Source organism: Staurois parvus, unplaced genomic scaffold (assembly GCF_062004578.1).
Source record: "Staurois parvus isolate SC_StPar_1 unplaced genomic scaffold, SC_StPar_1.0 ptg000710l, whole genome shotgun sequence".
Taxonomy (NCBI): Eukaryota; Metazoa; Chordata; class Amphibia; order Anura; family Ranidae; genus Staurois; species Staurois parvus.
This window is the reverse complement of record NW_028318506.1, coordinates 306698-325000: the sequence shown is the minus strand read 5'-3', so window position 1 is coordinate 325000 and position 18303 is coordinate 306698. Positions and strand designations below refer to the sequence as shown.

Sequence of the window (18303 nt, the reverse complement as noted above, 5' to 3'; positions counted from 1 at the left end):
TTTCTGATCTGTAATGACACAAAGATAAGAGTACATTGTGATTTCATGTTTGCTACAGCCTACCTGTGAGCAGTCCTGTGTTCATTTTCTCAGCCCTTATTTATTTACAGCATATCTGTGTTCATAGACTCAGCTCTTATTTATAAACAGCATATTTGAGTTCATAGACTCAGCCCTTACATAAATACAGCATATCTGAGTTCATAGACTCAGACCTTATTTATATACAGCATATCTGAGTTCATAGACTCAGACCTTATTTATATACAGCATATCTGAGTTCATAGACTCAGCCCTTATATAAATACAGCATATCTGAGTTCACAGACTCAGCTCTTATTTATATACAGCATATTTGAGTTCATAGACTCAGCCCTTATTTATATACAGAGCCCTTATTTATATACGGCATATCTGAGTTCATAGACTCAGCCCTTATATAAATACGGCATATTTGAGTTCATAGACTCAGCCCTTATTTATATACAGCATATCTGAGCTCATAGACTCAGCTCTTATATAAATACAGCATATCTGAGTTCATAGACTCAGCCCTGATTTACACATAACATACCTATATTTCTGGGCTCAGTCCTGATTTATATACAGCATACCTGCTTTCGGAGACTCAGCCCTGATTTACATATTGAATACTTACATTCATGGGCTCAGACCTTATTTATTTACAGCATTGCTGGGTTTATAGGCTCTGCCCTTATTTACATATACACCTGTGTTCATAGGAACAGTCCTTATTTACTAATAGCATACCTGTGTTAACAGGCTCAGCTCTGATTTACAGTGGGGCAAAAAAGTATTTAGTCAGCCACCAATTGTGCAAGTTCTCCCATTTAAAAAGATGAGAGAGGCCTGTAATTGGCATCATAGGTAGACCTCAACTATGAGAGACAAAATGAGAAAAAAAATCCAGACAATCACATTGGCTGATTTGGAAAGAATTTATTTGCAAATTATGGTGGAAAATAAGTATTTGGTCACCTACAAACAAGCAAGATTTCTGGCTCTCACAGACCTGTACCTTCTTCTTTAAGAGGCTCCTCTGTCCTGCACTCATTACCTGTATCAATGGCACCTGTTTGAACTTGTTATCAGTATAAAAGACACCTGTCCACAACCTCAAACAGTCACACTCCAAACTCCACTATGGTGAAGACCAAAGAGCTGTCGAAGGACACCATTCTCATTTTGTCTCTCATAGTTGAGGTCTACCTATGATGCCAATTACAGGCCTCTCTCATCTTTTTAAGTGGGAGAACTTGCACAATTGGTGGCTGACTAAATACTTTTTTGCCCCACTGTATATACAGTACAGCATACATGTGTTCTTATTTTTAGGCCTGATTTCTATATAGCATACCTGCGTTCCTAGCCTCAGCTCAGATTTAAATACAACATATCTGTGTTCATAGACTCAACTCTGATTTACAAATAATATACCTATATTTACAGGCTCAGTCCTAAATTATATACAGCATACCTGCTCTCATGGGCTCAGCCCTGATTTACACACAGAATACCTATATTAATGGGCTCAGTCCTGATTTATATACAGCATAGCTGGGTTCATAGGCTCAGCCCTTATTTACATACAGCTACCAGTGTTCATAGGATTGGTCCTGATTTACTAATAGCATACCTGTGCTCATAGGATCAGGTCTGATTTATGTACAGTACAGCATACATGTGTTCTTAAGTTTAGACCTGGTTTCCATATAGCATACCTGTGTCTCCCTTTATATTGTAAAGCATTGCGCTAACTGTTCACGCTATATAAATCCTGTATAATAATAGACTCAGATTTACATATAGCATACCAGTGTTTATAGGCTCCACCATGAGAGGCTAAATCCTGATTTACATATAGCATTCATGTGGTCATAGGCCCACAGACTCAGCCCTTATATATTTACATATATCAAAAAATAGGCTTATATTGGATAGGTTCAACCCTGATTTACATATAGCATGGCTGTGTTCATGGGATCAGACCTAATTTACATATAGCTTGGTTGTGTTCATGGGATCAGACCTGATTTACATATAGCATGCCTATGGTCATGGGATCAGACCTGATTTACATATAGCATGGCTATGTTCATGGGATCAGACCTGATTTACATATAGCATGCCTGTGGTCATGGGATCAGACCTGATTTACATATAGCTTGGCTATGTTCATGGGATCAGACCTGATTTACATATAGCTTGGTTGTGTTCATGGGATCAGACCTGATTTACATATAGCATGCCTATGGTCATGGGATCAGACCTGATTTACATATAGCATGGCTATGTTCATGGGATCAGACCTGATTTACATATAGCATGCCTGTGGTCATGGGATCAGACCTGATTTACATATAGCTTGGCTGTGTTCATGGGATCAGACCTGATTTACATATAGCATGCCTGTGGTCATGGGATCAGACCTGATTTACATATAGCTTGGCTGTGTTCATGGGATCAGACCTGATTTACATATAGCATGCCTGTGGTCATGGGATCAGACCTGATTTACATATAGCTTGGCTGTGTTCATGGGATCAGACCTGATTTACATATAGCATGCCTGTGGTCATGGGATCAGACCTGATTTACATATAGCTTGGCTGTGTTCATGGGATCAGACCTGATTTACATATAGTATAACTGTGTTCAAGGGATCACACCTGATTTACATGTAACATAACTGTGCTTCTGGGTCCTAGGTATATCTGTTGGATTTTAACAGGATCCTGGGTAAGTAAAATACATGGTTGGTAATTGCTGTAATTTTAATGACAAGCACTGACTTGCAACACATATAGGGATTAGTTCTGACTTCACTGGCTGCATACTTGTTTTGGGTGAGTAAATTATGTATTGAAGGCAGAGGATTAGCATGACCCCCAGGCTACTATCATTTCCAGTAAGAGGTCGGCAATGGCAGTCTACCTAGTCTTTCTCAGTAGGGGTCTCCTTTAAAATAAAGAGAAGTACATGCACGCACCTCACAGTTTGAGAGCATCATTGCATTAGATTTAAAGATTGGCTCATTTTATACTTCAATAGTTTTTTTATTGAACAATGTTTCAAATAACAGGTAATACAGATGAACAATGTCCTGTTAAAATATATCAAATATAACACAACGCAAATAACAAAGTGTATCGGACATAAAACAATTAACCAGAGACTAAGAACTCTGTAGAGTAATTATTGGATAATCTTCTAGACCTAGGTCCACAACCCTTATCTGAGGCTGGCTCATTTTAAAGATAAACACAACCTATTTTGAAAAAGTTTTGTGATCATTTCTTGAAAGAGTTTCTTGATTTCTTGTTGAAAGAAAGAAAAAAGTTGGCTGATGACCTCCATACATAAATCTTTGAATCAGCAATGTTGCTAATAGAAAGAATGCTACTACATAGGTAAAGTTGAACTATAATGACAATTAGAAAACATGCTGTTAGGCAGGTTTTCTATTAATATATCTTCTGCAAAAAAAAGCTCCTCTTCTCCTAAATGTACATGGAGCCACGCATGCACAGCTTGGTGTAGAATCTCAGCGTGCCTTGGTGCCAGGATGAATCAACTCTTGGCATATGTGCGAAGTTATATATCATCTGAGGGTGGATCAACTGCAACTGCTGACTTTTAAAATACAGCCACTTACCTGTCTCTCGGTCCAGCGGTGTCCTCACCAGCGCTGGTTTCACCAGCCGTCTTCTCTCCCTGGCGCCGGCATCTTCAGTGTGGGCACCCGGCAGTGACAGCTTGCGGATTCACAGCCGGGTGCCCACTGCGCATGCGTGAGAAGTGCTGCACTTTTTGAATGGCCCCGTAGTTTTCTGGGACCTGTCACGTGTCCCAGAAGACTACAGGGATGGAGGGGGAGGACAACTTCCGCTTATGATCGTTTAGGCAATCGCAGCGGAAGTGGGAGCGGGTATCTGTCGAATTGTCGAAATGATGCAGCAGGCTAGTCCAGTTTGCTGAAATTTCATTGCAGCTACTCAAAAGGAGGGTGGGAGGACAACATCCACTTCCAATCCGGGTACCCGCTCCCCAAAGGTGCCAAATCCTTAATAGGGAGCAGATGACAAAGGCTTAAAGAGGAACTTCCCCTTTTGGGTGGAGCTAAACCTAGGGCACAGCATTCACTCTATCTGGTCTCCCACAGCACAATGCAGTTATTTTAGTAAATATAAACTGCTAAATACCTTTTCTCATCAGCATTTAGAGCAGTCTTGTGACTTCTATCACTGTTCAGCTGAGCACATGCTAAAGCTTGTAGTATGAGTTTTCTTTCTGCTCTAGGAGGATGCAGAACCCTTGACCTCTTTCTGGACAGTGCTGACTGGCCCTGTGCTGATCACATGCACGCTCCCCCACCAAAAAAAAAAATAAACCTCTCTAGCAATACACACCAAACTGAGCATGTGCAGAGTGGCTCCACACAATGTGTCTTATCAGGAGATAAGAGGGGGACACTGGAAGAAGGGGAGGATCAGGGAAGTCAGAATCAAAAAGAATTATACACGCAAAGGAATAACCCCTTAGTTTCCACAGTGAGTATATCAAGCATGCTTTACTGCATATACAGACTGATTTTGTTGTTGTGGGTTTACTAACACTTTAAGTAATACTTTAAAGCAGATTCCCAACCAAGACAGATGGAAGATGTGAAGATAGAATTTTGTAGTTCTACCTGCTGGGGTTCCCAATAGATATAAAAAGCAGGTAGATGGTACAACTGTCCAAAATTTTCTTGAGATTGTTTTTTTTCAGTTTTGGTTGGACTGCCTTTTAAAAGATGAATGTATGATGCATATTTGTCATGGCTTGTATACATGGCCTTTAATTGTTCTTTTTCAAGAATGCAAAAGCAACTAAAACAGATTGTAATCTGTGCCGACAGCAGGGGCGGACTGACCATTCGAGCACTCGGGCACTGCCGAGGGCCTGGGGTCAGTAGGGCCCCCCTACTGACCCCACAGATTACACAGAACCTTCTGGATCATGGTTGTATTATGAGAATAATTTTAGAAACCCCACATGAAGGTGGAACATGACCTTTTCTATCAAAAGCAGAAAGCAAATGTGGGAACCTAATTATTGTTATCATTAAACACGAAATGTTCGGTTTTGCCCAGATTTCATTTTTAAGACCACGGTCACATCAAAGCCTACTTTGAAATTGTGCGACCTACAGTGAAGTCGCACAATTTCAAAATCGGGTGGCCTGCCGATTTCAATTGCGATTTGCAAGACATCAGACACAGATGTCTATGCAAATCGCAACAAAAGTAGTTCATGTACTACTTTAGAAATCGGTGCGGCTCTGACCAAGTCGGAACCGCACCCGCACTGGAAAACGCAACTGTACTGGGAACCGAGGTTCCCATGAGGGCTGTGTTTTCCAAAGAAGTGCAGGGACTTCTTCCCTGCATGTCATGGGCACGGGAGTCCATTCAAATGAATGGGCTCTCGTGCCCGTGCAAAACACAGCCCGCATGGCCGCATATATGTGAACCGGGGGTAAGAAGGCCCTAAGGGCCATCAGAGCTGGATGCAACATTGCAGGTGGTAGATTCACTGACAATCAACTCCCATTATCAATACATGTGTTATACATCTCTGGTCCAAAGAATGATGGTACAACTCCAAAGGATAATGTAGGTTGAATTTGAAGGATTCTGTTCCTGGAAGAGTGCCACTATCGATAGCATTGCCAATGTGAACTCTAATTCATTCTAGCAGCAGGACATACATTATTCCTGTTACATTCACATTTGTGTTTATAAAGTACTTACCATCGCGACATATGTCACAGGTGAGGCACTCAGGCAACCCTGATGCATATTGGCTGAAAGTATCTTCAGGACAATTCTCACATCTTCCACTTGTGTATGGGATGGTACAATGTTCTGCAACATAAGTACCTTCAAAGATAAAAAAAAGAAAGGTTTATGTCAACTTTCTAATAGATTTATGAGCTGGATGATTATGCAAGAAAAATCCCCATGCAGGACAGTGAAGAGGAAACAGGACAGGAACTAAGACCTTAACCACTCCCAGTCCAGGCCAATTCTGACATTTCTCTCCTACATGTTAAAGCGGAGCTGCACCCAGAAGGGGAAGTTCCGCTTTAAGTACTGCTCCCCCACTCCCCATTAAGGATTGGCACCTTTGGGGGGCGGGGGAGCGGGTACCCGAATTTCAACAGGAATCCGCTCCCATTTCCAGTCCGATCGCTTATGCGATCGGAAACGGAAGGTGTCCTCCCTCCCTTCCTGTAGTCTTTTGGGACACGTGACAGGTCCTAGAAGACTACAGGACCATTCATGAAGAGTAGCAGTACTCGCGCATGCGCAGTGGGTACTCGGGGGTGAAGCCACAAGCTATCACAGCCGGGTGCCACACTGAAGATGCCGGCCTCCTGGAGACATACCATGGAACCGAGGGACAGGTAAGTGGCTGTTTTTTAAAAGTCAGCAGCTACAGTTTTTGTAGCTGCTGACTTTAATTTTTTGACAGGTAAGTGAAACTCCACTTTAAAAACATAATTGTTGCACTAGAAAACTACTTAGACTGCCCAAACATTACATATTATTTTAAGCAGAGGCCCTAGGGAATAAAATAGTGGGTGTTGTGTATTTTTAAGTCACGTGATATTTGTGCAGCAGTTTTTCAAGCATAATTGTTTCAGGAAAAATACACTCTAATAACTTTTAATGCAAAAAAACACAATATAATACCCAACTGTTTGGTAAAATATAAAAGATGATGTTACGACAAGTAAATAGATATCAAACATAGATACCAAATCACTCCCAGTTTGGGCCAGTTCTGACATTTCTCTCTTACATGTTAAAAACATAATTTTTGCACTAGAAAACTACTTAGATCCCCCAAACATTATATATTATTTTAAGCAGAGGCCCTATGGAATAAAATAGTGGGTGTTGCGTATTTTTATGTCACACGATATTTGCGCAGTAGTTTTTCAAGCACAATAGTTTTGGAAAAAATACACTCTAGTAACTTTTAATGCACAAAAACACAAAATAATACCCAACTGTTTAGTAAAATATAAAAGATGATGTTACAACAAGTAAATAGATACCAAACCACTCCCAGTCCGGGCCCATTCTGACATTTCTCTCTTACATGTTAAAAACATAATTTTTGTACTAAAAAACTACTTAGACCCCCCAAACATTGCATATTATTTTAAGCAGAGGCCCTAGGGAATAAAATAGTGGGTGTTGTATATTTTTAAGTCATACGATATTTGCACAACAGCTTTTCAAGCACAACTGTTTTGGAAAAAATACACTCTAATAACCTTTAATGCACAAATACACAATATAATACCCAACTGTTTGGTAAAATATAAAAGATGATGTGACGTTGAGTAAATAGATACCAAACATGTCGCACTTTAAAACTGCGTCCACCTATGGAATGGCGTTAAACTATGTTACCTAAAAATCTCCATACGCGACGCTTGAAAAGCCTTTACAGGTTACGACTTCAGAGATACAGAGGAGGTCTGGTGCTAAAATTATTTCCATTGCTTTGACATTTGTGGCAAAACCTCACACGTGTGGTGTGATTTCCGTTTACATATGCATGTAGGACCTACATGCGTGTTCACACTTGACCATGAGCACAGGGGTGCTTTAAAATTTTTCTTATTTTATTAAAAACTTTTTTTACACTGTATCTTTATTTTTTTTTTATCTCTTTTATGGCTAATCAGAAGGGATGAACAATATTCCTTGTGATAGCATGGGCCATGACAGGTCCTCTTTATGGAGAGATCTGGCGTCTTTTTCTGCCCTCTTCTCCTCCATTGTGTTAAAGGCCCCTCATGATCCTGAATGGGTGGGTATAAGGTTGGGATGATCAGTAGGCAGCATGTGATCTAACATCCAGCAGGTCAGCCAGGCAAGGAAATGCTCCTCACCAAAGTTCACTTCCAGTTTGGGCACACTTACATGCAATGCTATTAACACATTCCCACAAAATGTTATATTAACCTGGGGAACAACCCTTCACTGGTTTTAAACTGAGACGTCTGGTCATTTTTCGAGTTGTATATACTGCTAGGGAGATTTAAAACTACTGTAATTTTGTTGTATCTCTAGCAACATGACAGGAAATAAAGGAAATCTCCCTAAAAGAAACAAAGATAAGCAACCAGAACCTGACAAAGGCTCTAATCCTTCCAAGCTCTGCTGTCTATGTCTGCACATGAGATATTTCCCCTCCCTTCCTGCCCTGAGTCCCCGGTCACACCGGTGCGACTTGTCATGTGATTTGATAGTTTCATGACAAGTCGCACCCTTTCAAAGTGGGATTCAGTGTGACCGAAGTCTTGAACACCGATCAAGTTAAATGTCTATGGACTTCATAACTTGGCTGACCCTGGCTAAATTATTTTCAAGATTCCTAATTTTAAGTGTAAAGAGGCTATGGAGGTCACAAGGCCCAGTGGTAGATCAGAGAAAAGGTCACATAATACTGATTCTTTAGTTTTCTACATCCTGCAGCTGCTGCAAAATGATTATCTCTAGCAAATGCTCTACTAGACAAAATTAGCCCAAGAGAACAGCGCTGTGTTCAGCGCTCCACCTCCCAAGGAGGTATACCTTTATTGATCCAAAAAGAGCCTTGAATAGGATAACAAATGATGCAGTCTGTGCCAGGATTGTGCGGTGGACCGTCTGCTCCCTGATTTTCTGGAGCCGGGATGGAAGGCTGTAGAGCGGTGCGTGACTGAGCCAGCCAAAGATCGCAGCGCTCCGGATGTGACGTCACCACGGCCTGGATGTGGGCAGAAGCTGAATCCTGGGCTTGAGAAGCAAGCTGGGCTGGTAACAGTGACAACGCGTTTTGTCAATAAGACTTGACAAAGCACATGCGCGCGAAACGAGTTGTCACTGTTACCAGCCTGTGCCTCAATTATTATTATTTTCACAAATGTTTTTTAACAAACTGTCACCAGTGCAGTACAGCGTCATCATATAACTGGTGTGACGGTGATCAGGGACACTGACTGCTGACAGTACAAAAAGAAATTAATGATTTCTTTCAATTTTTTTTTTATTTTTAATTATTTTTTTATTACATTTTTTTCTCTTTTTTTAAGATTACACTATGCCCAAAGTAGTATAATGTGACCATAGTAACATTGTACTACTTTGTGGAAGTGATAAGTTTTTGTTTTTTTTTACACAATTTGATTGCTTATAGCAAAGAAATTCTTTGCTATCAGCAAGCATTTAACTGGATGAAATCGATTAATTCAGGATTTTTTTGTTGTGATTGTCACAGCTAATCACATGACACAGATGGGCTGTGATTGACCCAGCCTGTGCATGTGGTCACTGTGACCATTCATAGCTAGACACACTTGTATACAATGGATGGCATGAAAGGAAGCCATCCATTGTATAGAACTGTCATGTGGCCTGCTGTGATTGGTCACAGCAGGTCACATGGTACTGGCAACGGGGCCGGTACACAGATCTGTCATCGGCCGTGTCCGAGGTACACAGCCGGTGACAGATCTCGCCACAGCGTGGCCCTGCAGGCACCCGCAATGCGCGATCCAGGAAGGACATCATATGACGCTCTCCCGGAGGGACGAGAGGCCTGCCTGGCCGTCATTTTACTATAGGCCTGGCGGGAAGTAGTTAATTAAAAGTCAGCAGCTACAGTTTTTGTAGCTGCTGACTTTTAATTTTTACAAACATAACTGGAGCTCTGCTTTAAGCATACTACTAACTGTACAGTCATCATTCATGGCATGCCTTGAAAGTAATGGTTTTGTGAAACAGATACAGTGGAAGTTTTCAGCCAAGGAAGCTGCCATCTTAGCCTCTGTCTGATCTTCAACTGCCATGGTGCTGCACATGTGATCATTTATGACACCAGCCATTTGATGGTTTGACAAGCAATCGAGAGTAAAAGCAAATGTTTGTTAAATTCCCAGCATTTGCCAGAAATGTAACAGTTTTTTGAAACCATCTGATTGACCCATAAGGGCAAAACTACCTTCTTCCACTGCACTATGGGGGAGATTTACTAAAACTGGAGAATTCAAAATCTGGTGCAGCTCTGCATAGAAACCTAATTGTCAAACCTAATTGAACAAGCTGAATTATGAAGGAGGTTATTGGTTACTATGCACAGCTGCACCAGATTCTGAGTGCTTCGGTTTTAGTAAATCTTCCTCTATGCATCCTGTGCAAATGACAGTTCCAATTATGAAATTATAGTCTTGGTAAAAAGTTTCCTCCAATAGGAAAACGCCCTGAGAAAGGTGTGTCATAATACATTAATTCTTGAAGCCATAATTAACAATACAAGTTGGAACAATTTAAAGTACAGTTAATTCCAATCATTCCAATCTAGGTGTCAGCAAGCACTCTATTATGAAGCAGTGATTCAGAAATAAGACATTTCTTTTTTAATACCCAGTGATTTGCAGTATGGAAGAGCAAATCACCTTCCCCCTTCCTTCCAAAAGTTGGTGTTTGGGCCAGCTGCCATACCTGTTAGGTGGGGGAAACATTAAAGCCAATCTCCAAGCAAAAAAATAATATTTTCCCACTGCATGGGTTAACTACTTATTTTTTTCTAGGGGAGAGCGAAGATATACTTACCTGATCCTCCGATCCTCCCCGCACAAGACCAGTTCAGCACCTCTGCACTCCCCAGCGGTCTTGAATAGTGGACTGTTCCTGATGTCATAACGCCCAGAGCAGGCTCCGTAGACCAGGAACAGTTCACCGCTTGCCTGTGGGGAAGTGCTGTTTTCCAGAGGATCGAAGGATCAGTTGAGTATGAGATTTCTGCTCACTCCTAGACAAAACAGCAGTTTTCCGCTGCATGGGAAAATTGTTATTTTTATAGCGATGGGCTTTAAAGTGTACATAATTCCTAGCAATGAACTTCATTTTGCTTCCATTTGGTCTGTTAACCACTTGCCCTTCAGAGGATTTACCCCCCTTCCTGACCAGGCCATTGGTTTGAGTTACGACGTTGCATTACTTTAACTGACAATTGCATGGTCATGCAACACTGCATCCAAATGAAATTTACGTCCTTATTTCCCACGAATATTTTGATGGTATTTGATCACCTGTGCAGTGTTTATTTTTTGCGCTATAAAAAAAAAGATCAACAATTTTGAAAAAAAAAAACAATATTTTTTACTTTTTGCTATTAAACATGTCCAGTAAAAAAATGTAAAAAATCTAATTTCGTGATAAATTTCAACCAAAATGTATTCTGCTCCATGTCTTTGCTAAAGAAAATCCCAATACATGTAAATTAATTTTTTTTTTTTTTTTTTAAGTCCGCAAACGTGCAACTATAACAAAAAAACCCGTAAGTGTTCACAAAAAAAGTGCAAGTACAAAACACCACACGAAAAAGTGCACTTAGGGGTGTGCTTTTGTCCTACCCCTAAAGGGGCTGGACCGCTACCCTGATCCCCCGGGGCACGAAGCTCCTGACAGGGACAAGGTTCCCATTTGGTCCTCCTGGCCAAAAGGCCTGGTGGACCACCGTTCCTTGTGTCCAGCCGAAACCGGACACCCAGTACTTGGTCAGGGGGCTCTCCCAAAGAGAAAACCCCCTAGGGATCAGGGGAGGAAGGAACCAAAAGGCCACACATTCTCCCCCTAGACTTCAGGGCAGGCCCGAGGACCCACACCCTCCATCCTGTGAAAACACACACAAAAGTAAGAAAAAGTGACAAAACGTGGGAGTGAAAATAAATTAAATAAATAGAAAATAAAAAAGTGGCCGTGCCAAATTGTGCACAGACCAGGCCCTGAGGCCTGTAAATTAATTGGTTTACGTGAAAGTTATAGCGTGTACAAATGGCAGTGTATATATACTAGGATTTTTTTTTCCTACTAGTAATGGCGGCGATCAGGGACTTATAGAGCATTCTGACACTGAGGGGAACTGACTTGGTGTCACTGACATCCCCAGTAACACCAATACAATGATCAGTGCTAATTAAAAGCACTGACACTGTACTAATGGCACTGGGCAGGAAAGGGTTAACATGTGAGGTGATCAAAGGGTTAACTGTATGCTGTTTTGTATACTGGGCTGTGTGTGTGCCTCACTGTAAGCACACTGCTTTGCATGGCTGTGCTGCAGCTGACAGGGGAGAGAACTGTTTTGTTTACAAACACTTCTCCCACCCACACTCCCCCCCCATCAGAGATGCTCAGCAATCACCGGGTGACGGCGAGTAATCATTGGATGGCACCTCGCACACCCCCTACCCGGAAATGCAAAATCACATATATATATATATATATATATATATATATACGTGACTTTGCGCACCCGTGCCACCCTGTAGCAGTACTTCTGCTATAGGTCGGACGGGAATCGGTTAAATAACCAATTAAAAGTGTTTTGTCATGTTTGTTCAATACGTGCAAAAAATGCCCAGTTCTGTGAGCTGATAACTTCCTGTGCTCTCTTTCTGTATATAAGGAGGGTTATGGAAATGAAGTAGGGAGGAGAAGAAGAGAGGTCTGTGTTCCTTTGCACTCCATCAGAAATGAAGTAGTCAGGGCTGGCACAATGTGTTTGGTAATTCAGAGCCAAGAACACATTTGGATTGATTTACTAAAACTGGAGAGTGGAAAATCCGATGCAGCTCTGAATAGAATCCAATCAGCTTCCAGGTTTTATTGTCAAAGCTTAACTGAACAAGCTAAAGTTGGAAGCTGATTGGCTATCATGCACAGCTGCACCAGATTTTGCATTCTCCAGTTTTAGTAAATCAACTCCATTGTGTTGTCACATCAAGGAGGAGGGTAGGAGCATGCTATATATCTGGCAAACAGCAATTTTTCTGTGCTCGCATCATTTTTAAAGCTACAAAACATTAGGAAATGTTCATGCATTGCAAAGATGTGCTAAATATGCTTTTTTAAATTGTCTTGACATATGCTTTACCTCTATGGAGTTTACATAGGGTTCACTCTCACAACTCCAACAAAGAACTGAACCCGACACAACAGGAAGTGAGAGGAAATCTGTACAAAGTAAGGGAAATGTCACTGGAACAGGTGTCCACAATGGAAGATTTTCCCTCACCTTTTGATCTGGTGACAACGCCACAATTTTCTGACTCTTTAACAATGATCACCAATACAAGTAGAAAAGGTGGGAATCTACCTCAGAGGGTTAGAGGCAGCAATAAAAAAAAAATTGTCGGGGTGTCTATGGCTAGTCATAAACACACAGACGGGATGCAAGGAGGAAGCTGTACTGCCGGCTATTGTATTCAAACAGCTGCAATGCCCACTGCTACCCAAATAACCAAACAGTGACTACATCTGTTAGAATACAGTCACTGTTTGGGCAATTATTTTCCACCCGGTTTAGTCCTCATACACACTGGGCATTTTTACAGCTGCTGTTATTGGCTTTTGACATTTTTTTCTACAGCTAGTAAACCCCCCAGCATGTTATCCTATATGTCCATGTACATATAGACTGTAATCAACATTTTTTGGTAGGGACATTTTTTGGCTGGAAAAAAAACCCAGAACTAGTGGGTTTCTAGAGGAGTTTTTTAGCTGTAAAAATGCTCTAACGCTGAACAAAGCAGCAAAACGTGGTAAAATGCAGCAAACTGGCGTTTGTGGACTTTTTTTGACCCAAAAAAAGCTAAAAAAGCCACTAAACACTAATGCAAAAACGCTAAGAAAAGCTGAAAAACTCAAAATTTTAACATGACATTACACAGCTATCATTACCAGCATTATCAAAATACCCGCATGCATGGAGTCAATATTTGAGTGATGTTTTGTTGTTCTGGAAGGGTGCTGTCAGGGTCACCCACTTTGTACATTTTGGACAATCCAGCAATAGTATGACAAAATCTGGCTAGCTTAACCCCTCCCTACCCCATCCAAAAAGTTTTGGCAGTAAATATAATTTAAAAAACATAACATGACTCCAAAGACATGCTGATCGGTTAATTGGCTCCTGTCTAAATTGGCCTTAGTAAGTATATGTAGGAATGTGAGTTAGGGACCTTAGATTGTACTCCCCTTGAGGGTTAGGGACTGATGTGAATGTACAATATATATGTAAAGCGCTGCGTAAATTGACAGCGCTATAATAAAGAACCTATAATAAATGAAAATAAAATAAATGATACAATACAGATTTATAAAACTGGTGCACACAGAATCTGATGCAGCTCTGCATAATAACCAATCAGCTTCTAGATTTTGTTGTCAAAACTTAATTGAAAAAGATGACATTAGAAGCTGATTGGTTACCATGCACAACTGCACGAGAATTTGTGTGCACCAGTTTTAGTAAATCTCCCCCATTCTACATTTCCCACCAACGTCATATTAATTTTTTCACATTACAGTGGAAAGGTATTCTTTCATATCTCACGAATGTTCATATTTCTGAAGAGACAGGTGAAGGATCAGCGTGCAATCACATGATCCGTCTAAATAACTGTGTAATTCATTTTCTCCTGGAAAAACCCGTCCTTGTCCCTCAGAAGTCTAAATTCCCCGAATGCCAGAACGAGACTTGTCCATCCTGTACACTGTATATCATGTGTGTTATCTATTGTATGCAGATGATGTGACTCAACTTCCAGATCCCAGGTTATAGGCTGCAAAAAATAACGCCACTGCTACGTAGTATGTTGGGTTACGCAAGGCTTTCTCCTCGGCTTTTTTGTAAGGCACTAGTGGGCATTTTGTGTTAACCATTCATTTGCTTCATGTATTTCTTTCTCTGCTGCTCAAAACCATGTTAACCTTTCCCATAAAATCCTGGACACCTTAATTCTTCTTCTAACACATAACTCTATTATCTGCTAGAATTTGGCTCATCTGGATATTAGGCTGGCCATACATGGATCGTTTTTTTCGCTCAGGCAGTGAGCAGTGTTATAGGAACTCCTCCGCTGTCAGAACACATTGATCAGTACAGCAATTGATTGGCTGCAAGAGCTGATCAAATAAAACATTTCCAAGTTTGAAAGAAGTCAATCGTTAGATAAAGAATGGCCAAAGATGTATCAAATTCCTGCTGAACAGGACAAATTTCAATCCATCTATGGCCAGCTTTACCCTAGGTTCACACCTATGCAGATTGCGTTTGAACCGTTTCTGCACTGTGTTGCGTTTTTTGCACTTGCGTTATTGATGCGGTTTTGCTGTGTTTTGCGGGTTTTTTTTCATTTCTTAAATTTCTCTTGTTGCTAGGCAGATTTAAAATGCAAAATGCAGCAAAAATGCAATACACGCTTTACTGCAGTGTTTCCACTGAAGTCTACAGAACCAAAAACGCAACTTTTTGCATTCAAAGGGTCCCTGACCCTTTCCAAAAAATGCACCGGGTGAAAACACGGAGATGTGAACCTGTCCCATAGGAAATCATGTTAAATGGACTGTACTGCGTTTCTGCAAAACGCTGCAGAAAATGATTAGGTGTGAACCTAGAGTAAGCCATGAGAAAAATGGGTGTTTCACTTAGGATCCATTCACAATATTTGCAGTGATTGGTGTTTCTCTGCACCTGAGCAATGCCAATCACTGAGGGGCACATAAAAAACAACTGATTTCTATGTGGCCCATGTACACCACAATGCTTGTGTGACATTCGGTGTGGTGAGCACAAATGCAAACATTTTTCTGCACAACACTGGATGGCATCCCAGGTCACTAGACCAGCCTTTCTCAACCAGGGTGTCCAGGCACCATGGGGTGCCTTGAGGTTTCTTCAGGGGTGCCTTGGCAAAATGTCTAAAAATTGGCCAAAACTTATATACAAGCCAGCGGGTGGAACAAGCCTGCCTTTTAGTTACACAAAGCCACAATTTATCATTGTGCACCATTATGACCTTCTATCCACCAGCATCCTGACAACCAATGACGTCATCAATTGATAAGAAGGATGTCAGCTGCCTGCACAGCATCCTAGTTTGACCCTCCCCCACCCCTCTCCATCAGTGCTGGGGCCACATTAGGTCAGTGATAGAGAAAAACTGAAGGGGAAGAAAAACATTGGAATACTAGTCAGTACCAGTGTGCAAAAGTGTATTTGCTTTGGAAGAATAAATCACCTCTAATGTTGGGAGTCCTACATGTGTAGATGTTGCTGCATTATATAAATATTTCACATTTTAGAATCGGGTGCCTCAAGACTGTCCAAAATGTTAAAGTGTGCCTCGGGACTGTCCATAATTTTAAAGGGTGCCTTGACTGAAAAAAGGTTGAGAAACACTGCACTAGACCATAGCACAGTGCAATGTGCGGCAGTGCAGACTTAAATGGCATGCACCTTTATGAAATTCCAAGAAAGCAAAGCGAAAATAAATGTAAACAGTGCGATGCGCTGAAACAGTTTCCTTTCTGAACAGAGTGGGGGACATTTACCAATCTTGTTCCAAGGCAAAGAATTGGTAAATAGGAGCAGTGAAATGCATCATAACAAAGACTTATTACATGTGATAATCTGAGGCTGGTTATATATTGGCTGGCATCTATCGAAAAAAACAAACAGATCCCCCCATCCACACATGCAGGATGGATGGAGGAATCCTCCCCACTGTGCCATTTGTACTTTGCTTGCGGGGTGTCAGAATACGTCTGTTGGCCGCAGGCAGCTGATCAACAGAAGTTTTCCAACAGTCCTATTCAACATAGGTAAATTGTAGACAGACTTTTGTGCAGTGGGTAATGGCCATAGCTGGATCAAAATTCATTCAAATTCTGCTGAAAGACAAATTTTGATCCATCTAGGGGCAGCTTAATTTAAATTCTCCATTTAGCTACTTTAAAGTCACACTTGCAACTGAGTTAAACCTGATGCTAACCCCTTCTTACTTCTGTGTCAATTTAAAGTGGAAATTGGTGTAATCTTCAGTAATAAATCTGCCTTTGAATTTTGGAAACTGTCGTACTTGGCTGCCGTGGAATACAGACGCACAGATCTGTAAACCTGTTGCAGAGACTTTGCTAAAGGGGAATCAGCCTGATTTGTGACTACACACTGGGGGACTTTTATCAAGCAAATTAGCAACACGTTTAGTTGCAAATCAGGCTGCTTCCCCTTTAACCCTTCTGGACTGCGCACTGTAGCCTTACTACTACAATGTGGCCCCGCTGCACCAGATCACATATATACTTGTACCAGCATTTCTGGTTAGGGGGCTGTGCTGTCATTTGCTATGGCCAATGGCCAGGCTCTCTATGGACAACAGTGATGTGTCCGTTTTTCTTCCTAGAAAGCAGGGAATAAAAGCAGGCACATCTCTCAGTAAAAGCAGCACACGCTACACACATTAAAACTGTTAGGCAAACAGTTAATGCTTTGATTGGCTCTAGATGGTAACCCCTCCCCAACCAGTGTCATTAGGACAGCAACAGTGTATAGTATCAGCACTGATCACAGTGTTAGTGTGACCGGTGATGTCAGTGTCATTAAGTCAGTTCCACCCATCGTCAGTTAGTGGCAGATTGCCTATTGCTGATTGCCACCATTAAATAAATAAATAAATCAATGAACAAATAAAAATTCTAGCATATGTACCATCTTCTGTAAATGCTATAACTTTCATGCAATACCAATAAATATATGCTGATTGGGATTTTTTTACCAAAGAAATCTGATTTTTTTTAAATTTTGTTATTACATGTTTTATAGTAAAGTAAAATATATTGTTTTTTTTTTCAAAATGTTTTGTCTTCATTTATATAATAAAAAATTATTTATAAATTTAATTTGGGTACAGAACAGTATGACTGTACAATTGCCAGTTAATGAAGCGCAGTGCCGAATAGCAAAAAAATGTCCCAGTCATGAAGAGGGTAAAATCTTCTGGGGCTTAAAGTGTTACTAAACCCACAACAGTAAAATCAGTCGATATATGCCGTAAAGTATGCTTGTTATACTCACTGTGAAACCTAAGCGGTTAATCCTCCACATTGTGTAAAAAGGATGTTTGATCCTGATCCTTCCCTTCTTCCGGTGTCTCCTAAATATTTCCTGTTAGAACAGAGCCTCGAGGGCAAGCTGCACATGCTCAATTTGGGGTGTATTGCTAGAGAGTTTATTTTTTTTTGGTAGAGCGCATGTGATCAGCACAGGGCCAATCAGAAACCAGACAGAGGGTCAGGGGTCCTGCTTCCTCCTACAGGAGAGTGAAATCTCCTCCTACAAGCTTTAACCAGTGCTCTGCTGCACACTGATAGAAGTTCCAAGACTGCTCTA

General features: G+C 41.0%; 1 protein-coding gene across 4 annotated transcripts in view; it reads right to left on the bottom strand.

The window, feature by feature from the left end:
- Positions 1-18303, bottom strand: part of LOC149445779 (tumor necrosis factor receptor superfamily member 10B-like) — a 50635-nt gene that overhangs the window by 16466 nt on the left and 15866 nt on the right. For all 4 annotated transcript variants that reach the window (XM_089653398.1, XM_089653399.1, XM_089653400.1 and 1 more), the window contains exons 3-4: positions 5817-5945; positions 1-8 (exon numbers count right to left, since the gene is read on the bottom strand). The exon at positions 1-8 is cut by the window's left edge and continues 107 nt beyond it. In XM_089653398.1, coding sequence (XP_089509524.1) covers positions 1-8; positions 5817-5945 — 137 coding nt within the window. The remainder of the gene's footprint in view (positions 9-5816; positions 5946-18303) is intronic.